Here is a 22,024-nt window from a genome sequence, read left to right as displayed (position 1 = left end):
TCGCTGGGTGTCGGGCAAGCCCATGCCGGTCCCACAGACCGGCCTGCCCCCGTGCCCTGACCACAGCGCAAGGAGCTGGCGCGCCGCCCCGTGGCTCGCAGGACACGCTCCCCCGGAGAGGGGCAGGAAAGGCCCCGCCGGCAGCACGTCGGCTTTCTTCCCCACTCGGCCTCGTGCAGCTACCGAGCAGAGCAGTCCCGGGAGGAAATGAAACCAGCTCATGCATCTGTTTGCACCAGAAATGCACTCACAGATGCAGACACAAGCCCACGCACGCACCCGTGCAGATGCACCCACCCAAGCTTGCATGCACATAAACACACGCCCCTGCGTGCACACCCCAGCGCACCTCGGCGTCCACGCGCCCTCAGCGACGCAGCTGAGCGCCGCACCTGCACAGACACACCAGCGCAAGCTGCGCGTGCACACATGTGCGTGCCGCACATCCGCGCTGCACACACCGGCATGGCATCCTCGCTCACTTATCGGGGAAAAATGCTTTGCTTGGGTGCCCAGGCTGCCCTGGTCTGGAGGAGGCGGGCAGGGAGAACGGGGACGAGACTTGGGTTTTTCCCTTGTGCGGGGGCCGGCGGGAGTTTTGGGGGCAGATTTCTCTTGCGATAGTAACTAGCTGTGCAGAAGCACCTTTCCGTGCACGGCCACACACGTGGCCTGCCGGCTCGGGGCTCCCTTCTCCCCGGCCCTGCCTCTCCTCTGGGAAGCAGCATGGGACTTTGGGATCTTGGCTCCTGAAGGAAAACACAAAATGTGAACCCGACCCGGTGGGGAACTGCGCAGGTGGCTCCAGGCTTTCACAGTCCATCGGGCCTAGGAAGAGGCCTAGGGAAATACCCCGTGACTGCATTGGCCTGGTGCGCTGGTTTTAGGATGGTGATAGCAATCCCTGCTCCATCCTTCACCCCTTACTTCTCTCCTCTGGATGGCGAATGGACACAAACGGCCTCCATCTCTCTGGGTTTGTCCCATTTGCTCGTGGACTCTGCTGTCCCAGCTGGCTTATTGCGTGACAGTCAACAGCCTCTCATGTCCAGAGGTACTTGGTGGACCAGCAGCCCCGCCGGGGTTCAGGGGAGACCTGCAGCTGCCCAAGCACGCAGACCCTTGTGCCCTGGGCTACGCCATGGGGCTCCCCGGTGTGCTATGGGACGCTGCTTCGGGCTGATTTAAGACCACGTTCCTGCTGGAAATGTTGATCTCCTGCCTGGCAGGAGCTCCCAGGAGCTGAGCGAGCTCAGAACTGATCCAGCTGGGGAAAGGCCAGATTTCTTTTAAGTCAGGTGAAGTCACTGGTCCCAATGACTGCAAGCCGTGAATGCTGGTGCTGCTAGGAGGGAGGGAAGGGAGGACGTAGAGCCAAGTTTTGGGGGGGAAGGTGGAGAAAGCGTGACTGGGGGGACAGCGGAAACGCCACGGTGCAAAGGCAGGGTGAGGGGAAGGGTGCTCAGGACACAGCTCGGGACCCCCCTTCGACTGGTTGGGAAGGGGTCCCTGCCTGCACCACAGCGTGGCCCGGGCTGGCGGCTCGGAGCCATCCTGTTTGGAGGGCAGGGAGGGCTGGATCGGGAGAGGACATGGGCAGCCTCCTCCTTGCTTTGCACCAGGAGAGGGGGCTCTTCAGCCTGCAAGAAAAGGGAAAGCAAAGAAAAGAAGAACTGCGCAGCAGCGTGTTGTCGCTGGGGGTCCAGGCAAGGAGGAGCCCAACTTCCTCGCAGGGCAGGGCGCCAGGGCCGTGCTTTTGGCAGAGCTGCGTCCGCTGGATGGAGAGGAGGCACAGGGCTGCTCTCGCCCGCGGTCCCGGGGAAAGGAGGGCGAGAAGGGGGGTCGAGGCCCGGGAGAAGCTGGGCTCTGCTGGGGTGTGGCAGATCCGGCTTGCACAGGCCAGGTCAGTGGTCCTGAGCTCCCTTGTCCAGCCCAGTGGGAATGGGCTGGGGGCGGAGGGGGGCTTTTGGCCCTTCCCCAACCAATGCCCCTGGTGCCGCCAGGAAGACAAACAATGTTTCACCCACAGCTTGCCCTGATGCACCTCGTCCATCGCCCCCTGGCACTTGCTTCTTTTGGCCTTTAAACACCTCCTTTGCCCTTGCAGCAGCAATTCTCCTCCTGAGAATAAAATCCCGACCATAATATTCCCATGCCAGCCCAGGAGGGACCCGCAGAGGAGGAGGTTACAGTGTTGGCTGTACTAGACATCTGAGAATCCACACGCATTGGCCTAAGCATCCTAGGGAAAGCCCAAGTGAAAGACCCTGCAAGCTGAAAGCCCCAAAGGAGCCCCAAAGGAGCTGGTAGTCCCGTGGCTCCCAAAGCCGCGGGGGCAGAGGGAGGGATGGGCTGCTCTGCGGAGGGTCGTCCCCGTGGGCCCCCCCAGCTGCCCCACTGCCCGTCCCGGCCTCCCCAAATCAGCCTTCCCCCAAAACCTCAGGCCGGGAGACCCGCCTGCCTTCGGGGAGGTGAAGCCCCGGGGCTCCTCGCTGCTCGGCAGCCAGGGCACGGGGCAGCCGCTGCGGCAGGTGCCACGGGAGGGCGTTCACGCCACAGACCCGGGAGACGGGGATGCCGGGCCTGCAGGAGCGAGCGCCCAAGGGACTGGGAACCGGCGCTGGAGCCCTCGCCGGTGCCGAGGGCGGCCTCGTTGCGAAGCCTCGCGGGGGGAGCCGTCCTCGGGAGCGCGATTTTGATTAAAGCAGGGAGGGAGCCGGTGGGGATATTGCCTCTCGGCGCACGGCTTTTCTCCTCCTGTGGGGGATCGGGCCGGATCCTGCTCCGCCTGGGTCCCCCAGCGCCGGAGGGATGGACACCCGGCCCTCTTCGTCTGCAAGTAAGATCTGGGCTGTGGTTTCGCGCGTGCCCCAAATTACCCCTTGCTCCAGAGCAGCCTTCGCTGCCCCGTGCGGCCCGTTCTTGGCCCGTCCCCGACGAGGGCGCACCGGGGGGCAGAGCGTGGCTCCCCGCACCTGCCCCAGGGCTTTTGGCTCGCTGGACCAGGCGCCCTCCTCGCCGAGCAGACGTCCCCCTAGGCTGTTCCCCGCTGCGTCCATCCGTCCATCCATCCCCGCACCCCATCCCCGCCTTTCCTTCCCTCCACGGAAACTCGCGCGCGGGCCCGCGGCCGGGGCTTTGCCGCGGAGGGTCCCCGCGTAACGCGGCCCCGGCGCGGGTGCGGGCGGGAGGGGGCCGCCTCGCCGTGCCAGGCAGCCGGGCAGAGAGGTTTGGGGCAGGTCCCGGGAGCCCGGAGCTCCTCTCGGACAGCCCCTTGCGTGCAGGAAGCGGTTATCTCGCCATCGCCTTTCTTCTCGTCTTAACCTGGGGCCAAACTCCATCCTCGCTTGCTTTCATGTTCTCTGATTAACATGGCACTTAATTGTGCCTCTAACGACTTGGCGCAATCAGTCAGCCAAAACACCGTCTGGAGAGGGAGGGGGGATGGGAGGAGGACGGCTCGGGACCGAGTTGGGAGCTCTCAAGACATAGTAATTCCTGCCAGGCATGAGGAATAACTGGGGGATCAGATCGCAGCCTCGGCGCTTGGGGACCCGAGGGGCTGCGGCGGGCGGTGGTACCTGGCTGGTACCCGGGGGCACCCGAAAGCGTCGCTGACCCCTGCTGCGCTCACCGCCGCGGGGCACCGTGTGAAGACCCCTTTAGGGGCTGCAGGACCCCCCCAGCCAGGTCCGACCCCGCGGTTTCACCCGCGGCCCACGGGAAGAGGGAGCGCTTTGCACCGGAGCTGAGCAGGAGCGTTCACAGCACGGGGACCATCGCCACCACTGGGGACAAGCGACTAAGGGGGGTGGCACAGAAGGCAGGTGACACCCACTCGGCACCAGGAAAACATGTTTAAGCCCCCAGACAGCTTTCAGCTATATTTCCAACAACACTCAGAAGACAGAGCTAAATTTCTTTCCTTTTTTTTTTTTCCTTAGCAGAAACGTGCAGCTTTTGGTACTTTTTACAGGCATCCAAGGGTTAAACCCCGAGGGCAGATGATTTCTGATAACAGATCTCACGGGAATAAACAAACAACAAAATGAAAGAGGGAGCCGGCAGCAGGAAGATGGAGCTGGGTTGGAAATACAGGCTGTGCTCTTAACGAGGAGGGTCATTAAGTACCGGAGCAACTCCCCTGGGGAGGCGGTGGGAACGCCAGCAGCTGGCAGCCAGGGAGCAAGAGCTGTTCTGCAGGTGCCTCCTCTCGCCCGGGTCCTGGCTGAGCTCAGGAATTACCGTGCGGGGTTTCCTGGCGAGGAGATACCCACCGCCCCCAATTCCCGGTACTGGGTGTGAAGGAGCTCTCTGGGGCTCTTCCCTGGATCTCTCCCAAGACGTGGGGGCACAGTTATGGATGGTGTCTGAGCCCTCTGCCTGTCCTGCCCTCTCTCCTGGGAAGGCCCCCCCCCCGTACAACGGTCCTACAGCATTTCCCAGGAACCTCGTTTCCCATCCCCTCCGAGGAATGGGCCAGATCCTCCCTACAAAGGGCTTTGGACCAGTATCGTGGAGCAGCAACGGTTCGGTAGGTCCTGGCTCGGCACCTGGTCGGAGGCCCGAGGCTGCGTTGCTCCAAGAGGATGCCACCAGGCCTGTGGCCAGCTCCTGCCACGGCTATGTGACTGGACTGTCACATGCCCTGGGACCCAGGCGCTGGCACCGCACGTGGCTCGCTCCTGCCCCTGTCCCCTCCAGGTCCCTCTGTGCTCCCTTTGGGCTGTGTTTTGCACCGATCCAAAGAAGGGGCTGGAAAAGCTGGGCTTGTTTTTTCGCTCCTCCACAGTTACCTGTATGACCCTGGGCGCTTTTCCCCTTGGCCATCAAAGCTTTTCGGTGCCTAAACTGTCAGATGCCCCGTGCCTCAGCTTCCCCTGTGGAAAACGGCATGGCTGAGACCTCCCTGTGGCCAGCTGAGCTGCTCAGCCCATGAGCTGGTGAGGACAGCGGGGCAATCCCAGGGGCTGCAGGATATGGCAGCCGTGCCAATCACTGCTAACAACAGCGAGTTTGGTACGCCGAGGCTGTGGGTCCCGGCCAAGCATGGCAATATGTTGTCAGCTTCTCCAGCACACCCCTGGATGAGCATGCTCCAAAGTGGGTGCCCTTCCACGCCAAACTGCCGTTCACGCAGCCCTGCGCCCTGGCGGGTCGAGAGCCCAGCCTGGACGTCCCCCCAGCTCAGGGCTGCGTCTAGTGGGTTCACGGTGAGTCAGGGACGCTCCTGCACCCCCACACCTCTGGGCTGGGGAATACTGCTAGCTCAGGGCTGCTCAGCCAGGCTCTCGGGGGACACTGGAGCCCTCCTGTGACGGATCCCAAGGCCAATGCGTCACCCCAAGGACAGATAAACTACAGAAAAGGGTGCAGGGCTGGGTCTGCTGCGGGGAGGAATGTGTCTCAGCCCACGCAAAGGGAAAATGAAGATCAGAACTTCTCCGACAGCATGCAATAGTGTCCTCTACAGCCTACCCCAGCCTACAGGTTTACCTCCAGCAGCGTGGATGCAAGGAGGCCACGGTTTCAAGGTCAGGCTCTGATTCACTTTCCAGATATGACCGGGATGCTGCCAGAGAGAAACAAGAGCTCTGTGTCCTCTTTTTTCTCCCTTGAGACCCCTTTAGAGTAGGACCTACAGGTGTCCAACACATCTGCTGAGCTTGCAGACACCCTGCCCTGCAGAGAGCTTTTTCATTTCTCTGTAGTTGTTTAACAGCTTGAAGGCTGATGAGTTTCCATCCTCAGCGAGTTTTTAAAATGGGCTGCTCCTTCTCAGTGCACACTTCCCCAGGCTCGCAGAGATGCTGTTCAAGGCCAGGAGGTGCCGGCCAGGCCCCTTCTGCCAAAACTGCTTGAGAAAGAAGGTGTGTGGCTGCCTGGATATTGCCCTGCTGGAATGAGGGACCCATGAGCATCACCACCTTTGGAAGAGGATGTAGAGCCAAGCCATGACGGCCTAATCGGCTGGTTCATTTTAAAGCCAACAATAAAAGCAATTGGCTGTGGTGTGATAAAAGCTCCCCTGGCTTATCACCATGCCAATTCCGGTAAAGAAATCACAGTGCTTGCAATCAACCTGGGGATTAGAGACTGGCGGGTTTAATTGAGGAAGATCGTTGGGAAAAGGCAAAGATAGGGGAGCAAGAGTCTCTTATCTAGTGCAAGCAATGTGGGTTTTCATGAGAAAAATCAATGGATTTGTTTATCTGGAGGCTGTAGGGAAGAGGAGGAGGCAAAGAGCTAAGATCCCAGGAAGAGGGCACCTCAGAAGGAACCAGAGATCCTTGCTCCTTCCTCTCAGAGGAGCCCTTGGCGCTGGGATCCCCTGACATTGCCATGCTCCAGAGTGATCACAGAGCAAAGAGCAGTGGAGAGCTGGAGTGCGTAGGCACAGAGCATGGGACACCCTTGTTTGATGCCTGGCCCGTGCTGCTCTCCTTCAGCCCAGGGCTGCTGTGTCTGTGCCCTGCACTGTCCTCTGTACCCTGCCAGCCTGGCTGCATGCCTGGAGTCACCCGGTCTGCAAGTGGCAGCGCCCAAGTGTGTGGCACGGAGAGCTCCCACGTGCTGGGGAGCCTGCCAAGATACATGGCTAAGAAAATGGCTGGCAAAGGAGCCAGCTCAGCTTTGGTTTTCCAACCATGTTGTCTAGGAACAGGCAGGACTTGTTCCTGGGATTCTGGGCTGAGCTCTGCTCTTGCAGCCACTGCGCTCCCATGCCCAAGTGGTGGATGCAAACAGGAGAGGAGCAGAAGGCAGCGCGGGAAGACAGATGGCCTCTGTCAGCCCCAGGGTGGCTGGGTTTGAAGGGTTCCAGCAAGAAAAAATGGGACCTTACCTATAGTCACTAGGCTTTTGAAGGGACCAAGGTACCCAAGAAGATGTGTGCGTGCGGGGCCAGACCTCCACAGCGGCTCTGCTCCAGGCACGAGCGCAGACAGAGGCCACAGCAGATGGGCTGCCGTTCCCTGCAGGGGCCAGGGCTCAGCGCAGCTCCCTGTGCACCTCAGAGGCAGGAGGAGAAGGCTCCAGCTCCCTACCACTTCATGGAATGGCTCCGACTGCCATCAAAGGGAAGGAGAGATGCAAAATGAAGACTGGGATTTTAAAAAGTGGGGTGTTTCCCCTCTGATGCCAGGAAGAGAAGGACTGCTTGAGGAAAGGCACCTGTTTGGGGAGGCTCAGTAAGTCTGCCCATTTCTCTCCCTCTCTTCCCCTTCCCCATCTTGACACTGGGGTGACTTTTCACCCCAGGTCTCTGGTCTCCAGGTCCCCAGGCTCTGTCCCACACAGATTGGCAGCAGTGACCCCCAGGAGACCACCAGCCCTTGGTAAGAGCACCTCAGGGAGGCCTTCTGCCGATGAGGGGCTGTTTCACCTCAACAATGTTAATATTAATCTTCTTATCTGCCCCGGCGCTATAAAACACTCATCTCCACAGGAAAAAATTTCCCACTGCTCGTTCTTTATATCTGCACTTGCTTATTGCAGACCTTATCAACAAACCCAGCCAGAATTCAGGGCAGCAAAGTCACGCAATGGCTCCAGCAAATGGGGCCTCTGGTCCTACCCCAGGATCGGCATCGTGTATTCACACATGGCTTTGGGGAGGGCTGCAGCTGGAGGGGAAGCAGCTTGCTGCAGGGCTGCCGGGCCAAGTCCGTGAGAGCCTCTCCACTGCCCGGGGATGGTGTGACATGCTGCTGCTGGTTCCCTGACAGTCCTGGCTCTCTTCTGAGTCAGTGGTTAAGTGCTGAGACCCAGACCCATCTCCAGGATGATCCCACTCACTCCATGCTATAGCTGAATGCTGGCTTTGGGATGGCCCCTGTGGTGAGGGGCTTCATGACTCTAGGTCCCTGCGTAGGTAGAGGCGATGTTTTTCAGCTAATGGACCTCACGCATTGCGCTAAACTGTCCTTCCACATTTCCTCCAAGGCCCCTGAAGGGCAGCTGGAATATGCTGAAGCTCAGACCTGTCTCTCAAACCGTGGTTTGGTCCTCCCTGTCCTCACCCTTGTTTTTCCTCCAGTATCAGGATTGTGACATTGAACGATGAAGACAAAGCCCATGTGGCACTAGATGAGACTGCTCAGACTGGTTAAATGAATTCAGGTGGGCCTGAGACTGTATCGTTTCAACGTTTCATAACAAAATGGTGATCCCAGAGCCAAGGGACACTGCCTCTTTCAGCAAATTTAAAGTGGCTACATCAATATCTTTATTAAACCTAACCAGAGTTTCTCTTCCACAGAGCAGCTCCACCCATCAGCGGAGAGCAGAGCAGAGACTGACCTGTCCACGCCTGAACTCCAAAGACATTTTTACTGCCTCATCATCCTCTATACCCATTAGTGAAGACCAGGCAGCACCTGGACACAGAGAGACAAAGAGTTACTCCTTTTCTTTTAGGCTTGTTTAACGGGTCTGAACACCTCCCTTCTCTTGCTGGAATCTCCCTGAGTTCTTGGGCAATCGGCTTCCCCATTTCCTTCCCCAATATGCTGTTTCATTTCTCTTTCTTCTTGGAAGTTTTTGTGCAATGCATGATGGGTGATTGATATTCGGACCTGCAAGAAGCTCTTATTGGTCAGGGTCTGTGGTTATGGTTGAGCAGATGCAGCCCATGGGATCAGATTCAAGAGCAGTGCGTGTTGCACTGAATAGTTATGCTTGTTCTTGTATTGTTGCTTGCCAGTTATTGGGTTGGCTAAGATGTCTTTGCGTGCAAGTAAACAACTAGTAGTACTGGGACAAGCAGATGAGGCATCTGGCTCTCCTGGCATGGGCTGACTGAGAGCCAATGTAAACTCATGAGTTCAAGTTGGAGAAGGTCTTGTTTTCCTTCTCTGTCCCATTGCGAAAATGCTGTTGCCCCATCCAGGAATACTAGCAGCCTGACTTTCTTAACAGCCAGGGACTGCCTGTTCGGCTTGATGGGCCATCCGACCCCAGCAGACTTACAAAACTCACATCAGGTGCATAGCGGAACTGATGGCTATCACAGTCATGGTAAGACACAAACCTTTTGCATCCCTCCCTGCCCTAGTATAGAAACATCTGGTTACCACAGAGGTGGACAGAGTGGAAGGGGTAAAGGTGTTCACCGCCAGGGCTGGCAGTGACTATGATGACCAAAGCTTAAGGTGGCTGAAATCCTCCAGAATATTGGTTCCTCCAGAGAAGCTTTCCTCCAGCCCAGTTTATCGTCCCCTTCTTCTTTCCCCTCTGTTAGGGTGGAGTCATCTTCCACCCCATCCTAAGACCTGTTTTTTCTTTCCAAGTGAGATCAGTAGCCCAGGCCGTAGTTTGGCTCTTACACTTAGGAACATGCAAGACCCATCAGACCTCATGGGCTTTGCCCTTGAGGTAGCTTTCAGAAGCTTTACCAATAGCCGCAAGAATTTGCTGTGCCCATTTACCCTAAAAAACCACACTTGCCTGGGTGAGGAGAAGGGAAGCGAAGGCTGGTTATTCCTTTCTAAAAAGCAGGATCTGTTAGCAGTACATGCCAAGCAAGCCTGTTACTCTGATAACACAAGTGGCTGTACTATTTTTCATGGCACAGGAGACACTAGACAGCTTGATGTGATATTGCTGCCTTTTACAACCCTTTCAACTCATCAGTGTCCCAAAGTTGTGCAAGTTTAATTTAAAGTCTCAGAGCGAACAGGCCTTAAGGACCCCACTCTTTTTTTTTTTTTTTTTTTTTTTTTAAGAAAGCAATTTGATCAGCAGGAGAACAAGCTCTCTGCAAGGTTTTTTGTTAGATTCTCAACCAGGCACTGAAGTATGCTTTGAATTCCACTGTGGATGAAGACAAAACTCTCCTGAATGGGATTTTAGAGTGACATGAAAAGTCAGTCGGGCAATTATAAACCCCATACAGAACAAGGGAACAAACTATTCTTAAAGGACATGGAGAAGTATTATCATTTTTCCAAGATTTTTCCCCTGCATTAATATGTCCTGGCTACCTCAGTTAGCTCTGTGGCATTCCCATGCCAGGTTATGCTATAATCAAACACAGATGATGGATTCTACCCTCTTATTGGTTTTTAATCCCATGTGATTCTGACCCTCCTGGAGTAGGGATTCATCTCTGCTACGAGAGGATCTGAGTCTGTCATCTGTTCCCAGGTAGTAACTTCCAGATTTGTTTTAGTAAGATTATTTGAAGTCACTGGACCTTTACGGGATAAGAAGCCTTCTCCAGGTGAAAAATAACCTGTCGCTATATCTCTTCTGCTGGGAGTGAGATGTGTAACTTCTTCAAACACCTGGGAAAATCCTCTCAAATGCCTTAGAGGAGAATGAACAGGAGAAGACACATCTACAGCAAAGATAAATTTCAGCCAGTGAAGATCTGTCCCCTGAGTAGTCCAGAAACAGTGATACTGGCTCTACCTAGGTAATGTCACCCACATCTCCGCCCAAGGCTTGGGCATCAGTTCAGCCAAGTTCTTAAACATGGATGGGGACCATGGGAATATCTCAAGGGTCATTTGTCCTTCAGCTATTAAAGAGTGATATGAAAGAAATACAGGCCAATGGTATTCAAACAGAAATTCAGCAGTCAGCGTGTTTTTGAGTACATTCCCTTTCCCCATAGCAAGAGATGGTCCACACACCCCATAAATGTGCTTTGTGATGCTAAGACTGCGTGTGATGGAATATTCACTACCAGAAATGCTTCACATTGAAAAATCCAAGAAATGCTAGGAAGTGAGCAAGATAAAAGACGGGATCTTTAATGGGTTCAGTTTATTAGATGACCCCCATAGGGTTGTACCAGATCCAGTTTTACTGCAAGTGCACCCAGGCCTTTGCCCCAGCTGGCACTTGCCAGGGCAGTAGATAAGCCCACAGCTCATTTCAAGCTCTTCATGGGGAAACGCAGCTTTATCTGGAAGTGCTCACATCTTTTGTGCTTCATCGATAAACCATAGAGAGGTGTCATGTCCACCTTCTTGCCACCTTGAACACTGAATTCCAGCCGCTGGAGCAGGGTGGACAAGAAAAGGAAGACCTGCCATCTGGCAATGTGCTCCCCAATGCACCTCCTTTTCCCCAGGCCAAAAACCAGTATCTTCTCCCCCTCCACTTTGTTAACTTCAGTCCCTTCAGCGTTGAGGAAGCGCTCTGGGTTGAAAACCAGTGGATCCTTCCAAAGTTTCCTGGAATGGAAAATGTCAGATCCTGAGATGGTGTGTCTCCTGTCCCTGGGAGTAGGGGGGCACTGGAAGGTGGCAGCTTAGGGAAGTCAGGAGGAGTTGTCAGTTATAATATCCCTGAAGACAGTAGTGCCTTACATGCTCTCTTTTCTCTGAATCTTAAAGTAGGTTCACCCCACTTCTGCACATAAAGGTCACTATGTGAGCACCACTTTTCATCTCTTAATACTTAGACCATATCTCACTTCTCCTTACAGCCCCCTTTGACCCAACTGTCTTCTCCAGCTCCCTAAAGTTGGGAATTCACCGTCCCATTGTGTATTTCCTTTTCAGACTTGTGCTGACTCCTGAATATCCCTTGCTTTCCCTATCTGAAAAGAGAAACTGGAGAGCTCCAAATGGGCCAGTATTTTGTGTACCTTTCTCAGGGTTTAGGTGACCAGGAAGAGGCCTGTACATTGCTGCAGGAGGCTTTCTGCCTCTGGAGCTACTTACTCGTCATGATTCACTTGCCACTGATTGATAAACACACAGCGATCCTTTGGTACATAGTAGCCATTCAGCACTGTGTCCCTGGTTGTGCTGAAGAGAGAGAAGATGACTGTGAGAATTTAGAAACCAAAGAGGCTCTTCTGCATCTTCAGGGGACTATTGGTGTGTTCCTTGATGCTGCTGAAGTAGGGATGTGGCCCACAGAGATGACTTTACGAGAGGCAGTTGCATTTTCCATGAACTGGATTGTGCAACCCTTACCTAAGCTGGTTGGAGTATCTTCAACAAAGTCAACAAAGGGTAAGGATTACTCTGTGGGAGTTACCAGGTGGGCCTGCATAAGAGTTGTGAGCTTCCCCAGCCCGTGATGTAGCCATTACTCTATAAATTGATAGTAATCTCACTGCCTCTCACCGTACAGCTGCCTGGATGGTTGTAACATGATGCCTGAGATCATTACATCAGTAAATCCAGACTGTTCCTTCATCTCCTTTGCAACTTCAGCACTTGCCTGTGTGGGATAGTGAAGGGCAGGAAGGATGAGTGCCTGAACACCTCCAGGATAAAGGCTTCTGTGTACGGCAGCGTGCCCCGGTCGGACAGCCTCGGTGTCCTCTCCTGGCCGATGGTCTGATCTGCGGGTGGTCGAGAGGAAGAAGCTGGTTGGAATCAGCCTTTGGCAGAGACATTTCAGCTCTGGAGGAAATAGACTCATGAGCTCACCTAGTTCTTCCTGGATCCTCTTCTGGATGTCAGGGTACGTCACAAGATACATGAGACTCCAGGAAAGGGCAGTTGTAATAGTGTCAAAGCCTGGTCAGAGAGAAAAAAGCATGTAGACCAGGCCTGTATAACATGCAGGGCACATGCTGTGGCTTGCTGGCTAACCAGCATGTGCAGCAGTCTTGGATGACCAAGAAAGCAGAGGATATCCTGGTCACACAGTAAGGTTTGGGTTTTTTATCCTGTTACAGAAAGCTTTGCTAAGAAATACCCATGGACTCCATTCTGCACTCAGTCATCCTGATTCATTCCTGCAGTATGTCATGTTTGTCTTGCATAAATCCTTTGGAATCAGGGGAGTTTCCTCAGAGTAACCCGAAGAGGAATCAGGCCCAGCGATGCACCTCTATCTCATGGCTCTAAGGAGTTTCATTTACCCTGATTACTTTTTTGCTGTAATTTCCTGCTCTAACAGTAGCCAGGCATTGGTTTCATTGAAATATGTGAAATCACCTTGATCTAGTTCTGATAAGAACTGGAGGGTCTAAAAGACAGAGAAGAAGGTGCTAGGACCCACCCAAGATCATTGTATAAAATATTAACAGACATCTCTCTTAGGAAAAGCCATTGTGGTTTGTGCAGTTTTACTGAATCATGAACTGTGCCCTTCATTTTTCCCTGAAGCCTCTCTCCAGAGCTAATTTCCCCTGCAGGTCTCTAGGGTTGTCTCTGGAAGAACCATCAAAGACCAGAGAATAGGAGAATCAGTGTTCAGACCCAAATCGGCTGTCTGGTGTTGGACAAAAGGAATCACAGAGCTGTAACATGAGGAGCCTGAGAAAATCTGCAGTAGCTGAGGGACCAGTGGGGAAAGTTACCAGCTCCAAATAGGTCATTCACAAGGTTGACAATTTTTTCCTTAGGGATCTGTGTGACAGTATTTGCTTCCAGCTTTTTCTCCAGGCACAGCTCAATCAGGGAGTCAGTGATGTCTCGGATGTTGTTCTGAAAGGAAAAGAAGACAAGTCATGTCAGCCCAGGAAGCAGAGGACTTGGGTGTTAACGAACAGCAACCCGCTGCTGGAAATTCTCTGCTGTGGGAGCCACAGCAGCACATGAGCTCTAGAGGATATAATCTTTTCCCCTCCTTGGTCCATACTGTTTTTTCAAGCTATGAAAATGAGGAGATGGAAAGCTGTGGCTTGAAATTGCAAAATATCGCAATAGCTTTCTTGGTAAACAGAAGAGAGACAACTCTCTGCCAGCCTAAGGAGAGGAGCTGCTCATTAGGGGAATGTGACCACAGTGGGTCTTATGATGATCCCTTTGAAAAGGCCCGCCAGTTCAGTCTCCAGAGGTGACAAATGTTCTTTTTGCTATTGTGGGGAACAGCAGTATCAGTTTTGGTAAACTGACACCATGCTTTTTCAGATCCATGCTGAAATGAGTGAGCTAGTAACTTCTCAATCTTTCTTGATTTGTATCTTCTCCAAATTCTCCCAAAGGCAGAGTGCACCATGGAGCAAAGAATATCGGCCTCCTGGCACCAGCTTGCTTAGTAATCTTTCAAAAGGATCCTTCAATGGTCCATGGGCCACAGGCTGTAAACCTAACCTAGCTAATGTGCTTGAGGAGCGCTGGTGGACACAGTTGGTGCTGATCAATACCTAGCATAGACCTGATCAGGGAGTCCCAAGACAGGAGAAGGGCAGTGCCTTTTAGCAGAGCTCCACAGCCTGATCTTGGTGCTCCAGGGCACACGTGGCAGGTGATTCTGTTGATAGGTCAGAAGTCCAACCAGCAAACTGCCCCTATCGCACAGGGCCATGGAGGAGGACTGCAGTGCTGGATTGCACATGCATGAGATTACAGGTGGGTGAGATTACAACTGGACAGGGAAGCCTGAAGAATTCTTACTAAGTGCAGCAATATCTGCAAGAATTTAGATGTCCATTGATTTAACATGGCTCCAATTGACTGCAAGTGGAAAAACAACTCATTAATGCAGAATGGCAGAGAGTGGGAACTCAGCCCTGGTGCAGTGAGGGTCTTGCAAGCTCTTACCTTATCAAAGGTCTCGTAGTGCTCTTTGACAATATTCTGCTGGAAACGAATGAATCGTTTGTTGAAATCTTTAAATAAATTCATGGAGCGGCTGGGAAGATACTGGAGCACAGGGATGAAGTCAGCAGGATTGCCATTAGCAGCCACATCCCCAAACTGTTCGCCTACATTCACTATGCTGAGCAGCTCTTGGTCGTTGTGGTCATAACGTCTGCCAAAGCACATGGCACAGATGACGTTGGCCACAGAGACCACCAGGTACCGGTAAGGGTCAAAGCTCTTCTCCTCTTCCATCACCTGCAGGAACTTGGTGACCAGGTAGTCAGCCTCCTTGGAGACGTGCTCCTCCAGGAGGCAGGTGGAAGAGGAGGTTGGGCTGGGGACAATGGAGAAGGTCTTCAGGGCGTTCTGGGCCAGCTTTCTGCGGGCTTTCCACACCTCCCCCGAGTCAGGGCTGAAGGCCAGGCTCTGGCCATCTGTGACATGGCGGAAGCTGTGGAGATCAGGGCGCCCCATGAAGTCTTCTCCTTGCTTCACCAGGGCTTGCTTGATGGTGTCAAGCCCGCTCAGCACCAGCACAGGCTGGGTGCCAATCCTGATCTCCATCACATCGCCATACTTCTGGCTCAGCTTGGTCAGGACCAAGTGTGGGTCCTTCCTCAGCTCCAGCACGTTGCCGAGGATGGGGTAGCCTCTTGGTCCTGGGGGTCTCTTCATCCCCTTGGGGACGTGCTGCCTGAAGGACTGGATGAGCAGGCAGACCAGGCAGAAGACGGCAGCTACAATGAGGATCTCGGTGGCCGAGAGAATGCCTTGGCTTCCCACCAGCGACATTGCAACCTTTTTTGCCGCTGGTGTTTAGAAATCCTGAAGAAGTTAACCAGAAGGGTGGCATAAAGCCAGGGTTAGTGAGAGGTAAAGTCCCGCAAAAGTCTCTAGTTCCTGATGCTGAGAATAGGCAACAAGTGCCATTAAACAGTTAAGGGTGATTAAGCAAACCAGTCTTAATTAAAATCTCTATGTAATGTAGCTAAAGCTCACGTTCTCTCAAGTTCTTTTGGTAAGATGAAAGGATGTATATACATACAAATCACTGTCCTTTCCTTACCCCTATCAAATGCTCCTTTTTAAAGTGACTTGGAGGTGTAACTGCCTTCAGCTCTTTCAGAAGTCTCAGCTCTAGGTCTCTGGTGTGGACCTGTCCCGGGTGGTGTTGGACACACTCACCCTTCTGCTCTGCATTTTTCAGAAAGGCACGTGATGGCCAAACCTGGGCAATGGCTTCTGTTTTTAGTCTCTGCCACTCTGGCTGTCCTGGTTCAAACCAGAACTTAGGACTTGATGGGGAGATCTGATCGCTGAGCCCTTGCTCTGCCCCTGCCCTGCTTTCCCTGCCTCAGTTTCCCTCCAGTGCTTGTACAGCACTCGGGGACTTTCAAGGGGCAAAAGCTGAGGTGACTAAAGACTCCAAACACATCTATCACTTATGGGGGACCTCAGCCCCTCTGAAGCCTGTGATTTACCCTTCCCCTGCAGCCTGCTAAGGACAAGGAAGAATGAACCCTGCCATAAATTGCTGGAAGATAGGGGATCTGTTATGCTGTTTAGTTTAGCAAATCTTTTTTCAGGGATTTTCTTAGGCTTAGCAAACTCTGTATTACTCTCAGAGCCTCACCTCCTGGTGGACCCCAGGTTCCCAACACCTACTGGAACAGCCACAGTTCCTGCCCAGAAGAGACATTTGCAGCAAGGAACAGAAAACTGCAGCCCAAAAAGCACAGGGAGGGAAAGATGGGAGAAACAGCAACTCCTCAAAGAAGCTGGCCCCATGTCCAGCAAAGACGTATCTTTGGGAGGGGTTAAACAGCCAAACAGCCAAACTGGAGGTACCCCGGGTCTCTCTGTGGGGAGCAGCTAGCTCCTACCTGCAGGTCCTTTTGGTGGAGAGGGCTGGTTTTACTGCCTGTGGCTCAGAGCAGAGAGAGAGCGTGTTTGGCAGCTCCCTGCCTACCTGCCCTGCAGAGTGGACTGGCTCCTCTTCTCCTGCCACCTGGATCTTCCTGTCCTGCAGGCTGGAAGACCATGGCTTTATATACACGACCCTTATAACCTGTCTGGGTGCTTATTCCTACGAGGTCATAGGAGGAAATATGTTAGGAAACAACGGAAGAATAGCTATCCATTAACAAACGAGGCTGAGCCTGGCTGGAGCCAGCCCAAGAAAGCAGGGCAGATATTTCCCCAGCTCCAACAGCTCTGAGAGATAGATGAACAGCGGTTTTCCTGACCACCTAGGGCATGTCCCCCCATAGAGCCTACGATGGGGAGGCAGAAGCGGGTAGTCGTGGCATTGCCCTGGGGAGGAATGGGGATGCTCTCACCTTGCTGCCCTGTGAGATGTGGCTGCTAGCCCTTCTGTGGGCATTTCCCTAAAGACCTTTCCTGGGGTGAAGACCCTTTCCTGGAGTGAAACAGCCCACAGACAGGGCTGTTACCTCCAACCCCGCTCTGGAGGCGCTTGGAGGTGCAGACAAAGCTGTTCGAATGGAAACTGAGGGCAAAGAGGAAGCAGAGGAACTGGGGGAGTCTGCAGATGGGGAGGGGGTGCAATGCAGCACCTCCCACCCCAGCCCTTCTCCCTGACATCCCTTCTTCCCCCCCCAGGGCACCTGCCAGCAGGTTCAGGTTAACGATTGCCCAGGCTTGCGTGAGAAGCTGCCTGCTGAATTTCACCACTCGCCAGCCCCTGTGGCCAAATCAAGAGGATCTGGGAACAGGGAGAACTGAGCCGGGACAAAAGTTCAAGGAAAGCAGGAAGGGGGGCAGCAGAGGGGGAGAAGGAGGCAGGGGAAAGGGCAGCACGCAGAGCACCTCCTGCCCTGTGCCCCATGAGGACGTTGCTGGGCAGAGGGGTACAGCTCCCTCAGGGTCAGCTGTGTTGCATCGTGAGCCGATGCCAACTCTCCTGAGACCTCTCTGGGGCAGAGTGCAAACCCACCGCAGACCCAAGAGCATGCATTGCTCAGGACACCAGCAGTTCCTCTTGAGCCCAAGGAGATGAGCTGACTTAGGACTCTCTGACTCCAAAAAGGCTAGTTTTCAGCCCTGATGTCCCCCTCGGCTGGTGCTTCTCTGAGCCACAGGAATGATGCAGTGTGAGAACTTTCTTGCCTGGGGATAAATCTTCATTAGAAGGTGGTGACCAGAATCCAGAGGGGTTTCTAAGCCAAAGACAGCTGTATGGGACAGAGAATCAGAGGGCAATGTGCCATCCTGGAGGGATGGTTTACATGAGGTGGGGAGTCCAGTGGTCCTGCTCAAGCCCAGTTTCTCCAGGCATCAGGTGTATCCATTTTGACCTAAGATACTCCACAGTAAATTTCCCAGAGGTATCTCCTGAGATTACTGGGTATGCAAGGCCGGCTGTGTTGAGCTGGCCCCATTGACGAAGGTGGGTTTGATCTTCCCTGTGGGAGCAGGAACCATGCTCCAATGCATGAGCCCAAACACATGCCCAGTCAGTCCCCTGCTTCTGCCTGGGAAAGAAACTGAGTGTACAGGACCAAGACATCTCAGGAAGTCCATGCCATCCAGTTCTTAGATGGTGGCAGGATATTTGGTGGAATTTTCCTCTGCACTTCCCTTGTTCTCTCCTTCTCTCTCTGTTTCCCATAGGGAACACAAACAGCACAAGTCCAAGAGGACAAATATCCTGACTCCTGTGGTGGCTGGTGGTGGATGCCATTAAAGGAGCTATAAGAACGGCAGGTACGTAGTGCAGTAGAGCACACATCTAAGCCTCTGCCGTTTGCACCTATATTTTCTCTGCAGCTCAGACAGCTGCAAAGCAAAGATTTCCCCTGCTTCCCTGGGCCCTGACGGCTACCTGGCTCTTCCCCTGGCTGTGGCTGAACTCTCCAGCTCCCTGGAGCAGATCTCAGAGCAAAGCTCGCTCTTTTAGAAGCTGTTGGAAGGAGTTCAGTCCCAGCAGGACCTGCTGCTGCTCTCACTGATGTTAGCAGGAGCTTTGCTACAAAGACGTGGAGGAATAGGGAGAGTCTCTTTTCCGGTGAAGAGCTGTCTCTGTTCCCCATGCTGGGCTGTGGTCTTTTGAACCAGTGGAGCCCAGAGAAGCTCCCTGAGCTCAAAGAGGTGGAAGCAGTAGCCGTGAACAGCCAGGAAGTATCAGCAATACAAGGAGGGGTTCAACCAGATCGTTTGGGCCAGATGGAGTCTGTTAGCTGCCAAGACACCCTGCTCCTGTGTCCCCTGTTTTGGACTCCATCTGGCTCTTGTGAATGACCCTGGGCTGAGTTTTAGCGAATGAAAATCACACCTCCCACACGGATCCCAGATTTCCACCTTGCCCCAGGTCCTTCCTCCAACTATGCAGTGCTTCCTGTGATGGTTTTTGGACCCGGTTACTTAAAATGAGGTTGTGGCCACCTAGGAATGTGGTGTGAGATCCCACTGTCAAGAGAACTTGGTTAAAGAGCCTTTTCTTGGCTTTCCACCTTCAAAGCCAATCCAAAGGTAAAGGAACGCGGCAGAAACAAACTTTGCAGGTGAAGGGACGGCAGGGAAATGGAAAGGGGTGCTGTTCTGGGATTCATAGGTTTCTCCAGCAGCAGCTTCCCTGCACCGTGATTTGCAGCGCTGGTATCAAAGACTACCAAACACCACTCTTCCACCTCACCAGCCACACAAATGAGCATGGCTTATCTGCCTTTTCCAATGCCTGCTGCCGCGACGGATCACTCTCACAGACTGAGCCTGGCGTTAGGATGGCCCGGACGGAGGAGGCCTGGCCTAGCCATCACTCCTTGCTCGCAGCTATCCCAGGGCTGCGGTGGTCCATGTCCCCTTGCCTAGGTCTTTCTCTGCTCTGCTGCGTTCCTTGGATCTGGGGCCAGGGCTGCCCCTGCATGGGAGCTGCCAGGGCACCGTGAGTTCGGACGGAGCAGAAGGATGCTCTCTCTTTTGCTTCCTCTTCATTCCTTACTCATTTCTGGTTTGCTGCTTTGGCTCTTTCTGAGCACTGAGGGGATGTGCTCACGGGAGGATACCTGGGGCCGGAGGACTGCGCTGGCTGCTCTCCGTCCCGGAAGAGCATCATGCCGGTCTCAGTGGCAGGACCTTGCGGCCCAGGTGCAGAGGCAGGCCCAGGTTAACGATTGCCCAAGCTTGCGTGAGAAGCCGGCTGGCTCGCTTTCCCCAGCTTTGCCGGGGCAAACAGGCAGTGAGAGAGAGGAGTGGCAGGGCAGAGGGGAGGAGGTGAGCCGGAGAGATAGGAGAGGTGAAAGGGGCAGCACAGGGCAAGGCTAGAGGAGTTTATGCCTCCAAAAACACCCCGTCCGCAGCCTGCCCGGGACAGGCTTTGCATGAGAGCGGAGCAAGGGAGGGGGATGCGGAGGGTAAAATGCTAGATGGCATGCGAGCCCGCCCTGGCCCTGGGCCCCTCTTCTCCGTGTGAGTCCAGCTGGCAAAGCAAAATCCCTCGTGATTTTGCCAGTGTGGAATTCCCCTTTGCCCCGGGTGGAACCGTGACCCCTGCAAACGGCAGGAGCAAATGCCTGCTGCAGAGCGCGGGGAAGCGCGTGGCGAAAAGCGTGACCGCCAGCATTTGCGGTGCCACGTTCTTGGCGTGCGTCTGCTTGGGTCGGGGCATCAAAGCGAAGCGGGGCTGCTGTTCGAGCTGTCACCCGCAGGACTCGTCCCAGGGCTGCAGCAAACCTGCTCCGTGCACTCAATGTTTCGGCTGCCAGTTTGGGAAGTGCAACCTCAATGCACCGGTGAGTTGCAGGAATGGGAATATTCATCCCTTAATTAGCTGTGAGGAATAAGCCAGACCTTGAGGTTTGGCCACAGGTTTCACTCAGTCTTTGAAAACTACAAGGAGCAAAGTGGGAATTTTGCCCAAGCAAAAGCTGAGCTAATATTTAATAAAGGCTTTCAACATCTGGTCTAATTGAGATCATTAATGGTAGCGACTATGTGCATCAACGCTTGGCAAGAACAGTTACAAAACCCAGACTGCTAATGTTGGTCCCAATAACCGCACGGTTCAGCGACGGGCACCGTGCAGCTGTATCGGCTGGGGGATCGCCTGGCGAGGCCACCCGGCCCCGTGGGCAGCGTTTCGCGAGCGTCGGGCAAGGCGAGTCCTGCCTCGCGGGCCGGCGTCTCCCGTCCCCACCAAGCTACCCAGCACCGACTGCCGTATTTCACCATCCAGAGGTCATTAGTGTCTCAAAGACGTGAGATTGCCTCAGATTGCTGGCTAGTCCTAAAAAGGAGACAAAAAGGCTTTTCCACTCCCAAAGAAACCTCAGGGAGTCAATGTAAGGTAATGTCAAGCGGCTGAAGTTCACCCCGGAGCCCTCAAAGAGGGTTTGATACCTGGGAAAGCATTACAAGGCCAGTTCAGGCTGATTCGAGCCAGGCTGCTGACGTTCCCACAGAGCCAGAACTGGCGTCATCAGATTTTGTCTGTTGGATTTTCTCACGCAACGAGCGTGTGGTTGAGAATTTGGGGCAGGTGGGAGTCGCGGCAGGGTTAGTTTTCAGGTTGCCTCTTCTGGCTGACTACCAGCCTGGGCAGCATCTCACACTCAGAGGAGCTTTGTATCTAAAATGCCTGGAGAAGCTGGGGGTCGGGGGGGGGGGTGTCTCGGGGTCACATTAGGAAGCCAAGCTGGGTGCATGAGTCTGTGCACATCCCAGGGCCCTCCTGCCCCCCTTCCCCATCCCTGCACCCCTGCTGCACCCCAGATGCCCCCAGCCTCCTCGGTGCCAGCTGCCAACGGGAGCTGCTGCCAAGCCCGGAGAGGGCAGGGTGTCTCCTGGCACGGGCGCCTGCTGAGAACAGCTTTAAGAGCTCCTGCCTTGCGTGCCAGGCAGAGCTTCACACCCCAAACACATCCTCGCCCAGCGCCGAGCTTCCAGCCCGGCCACCGCCCCTCGCCGAGCCGGCGGCTCTGTGCAGCAGGTCGGAGGCCGGCCCCGGGGCGCGCTGCCCCCGGGTACTGCTGGCACGGCACCCCGCCAGCGCTCCGCTGCTCTGCTCGCCTTCGCGGGGCTCGCGCATGGGTGCGTGGGCGAAAAGGAGAGTGGGCTCCTGGCTGTGCCAGCGCCTTGACCTGTGTGCGCGTTTGCCCTGTGCGACGCATTTGTTAGTGCCACCTGCCCGAATGAGTGTGCAAGGATACAGGCAAACGAGAGCACGTGTGGACCACAGCGCCTGCGGGTGCAAACGCACATGACCAAGCGTGTGTGTACGTGAGCATGTGCAGATATGCACACGTGAGAGCACGCGCCTGCGCTGCGTCATGAGACAGGGCACTATTTGTGCATGCACAAGAAATGTGTGTCATGTTTGCATGTGTGAGGGAGCATGTGCATGTCAAAACGTGCACGAGTCCAGGGTAGGACAGCACAGACGTGGGCTGGCTTTGTGTGTGCAACACGCGGGTGTGCAAGAGTGTCTGGACACATGTGTGCAGTCTCCTATGTGTGACAGCACGCATGTATAGGTGTATGTGTAGATGACAGTGAATGCATGGACA

At 54.4% G+C, this 22,024-nt stretch overlaps 1 protein-coding gene across 1 annotated transcript; it reads right to left on the bottom strand.

Moving 5' to 3' along the window:
* Window positions 1-10,761: 10,761 nt before the first annotated feature.
* LOC112967277 (cytochrome P450 1A5-like) lies at window positions 10,762-16,525 on the bottom strand. The gene is made up of 7 exons (XM_026068328.1): window positions 16,471-16,525; window positions 14,460-15,326; window positions 13,274-13,400; window positions 12,396-12,485; window positions 12,184-12,307; window positions 11,676-11,762; window positions 10,762-11,183 (listed from the first exon to the last, which is right to left on the bottom strand). The coding sequence occupies exons 2-7, from the start codon at window positions 15,291-15,293 to the stop codon at window positions 10,877-10,879; spliced, it is 1,569 nt and encodes a 522-aa protein (XP_025924113.1). The 5' UTR covers window positions 15,294-15,326; window positions 16,471-16,525; the 3' UTR covers window positions 10,762-10,876.
* Window positions 16,526-22,024: the final 5,499 nt, after the last annotated feature.

Source organism: Apteryx rowi, unplaced genomic scaffold, assembly GCF_003343035.1.
Source record: "Apteryx rowi isolate R43461 unplaced genomic scaffold, aptRow1 scaffold_27, whole genome shotgun sequence".
In the NCBI taxonomy this organism is placed as follows: domain Eukaryota; kingdom Metazoa; phylum Chordata; class Aves; order Apterygiformes; family Apterygidae; genus Apteryx; species Apteryx rowi.
The sequence above is the reverse complement of the archived record's forward strand: the minus strand, read 5'-3'. Positions and strand labels throughout refer to the sequence as shown.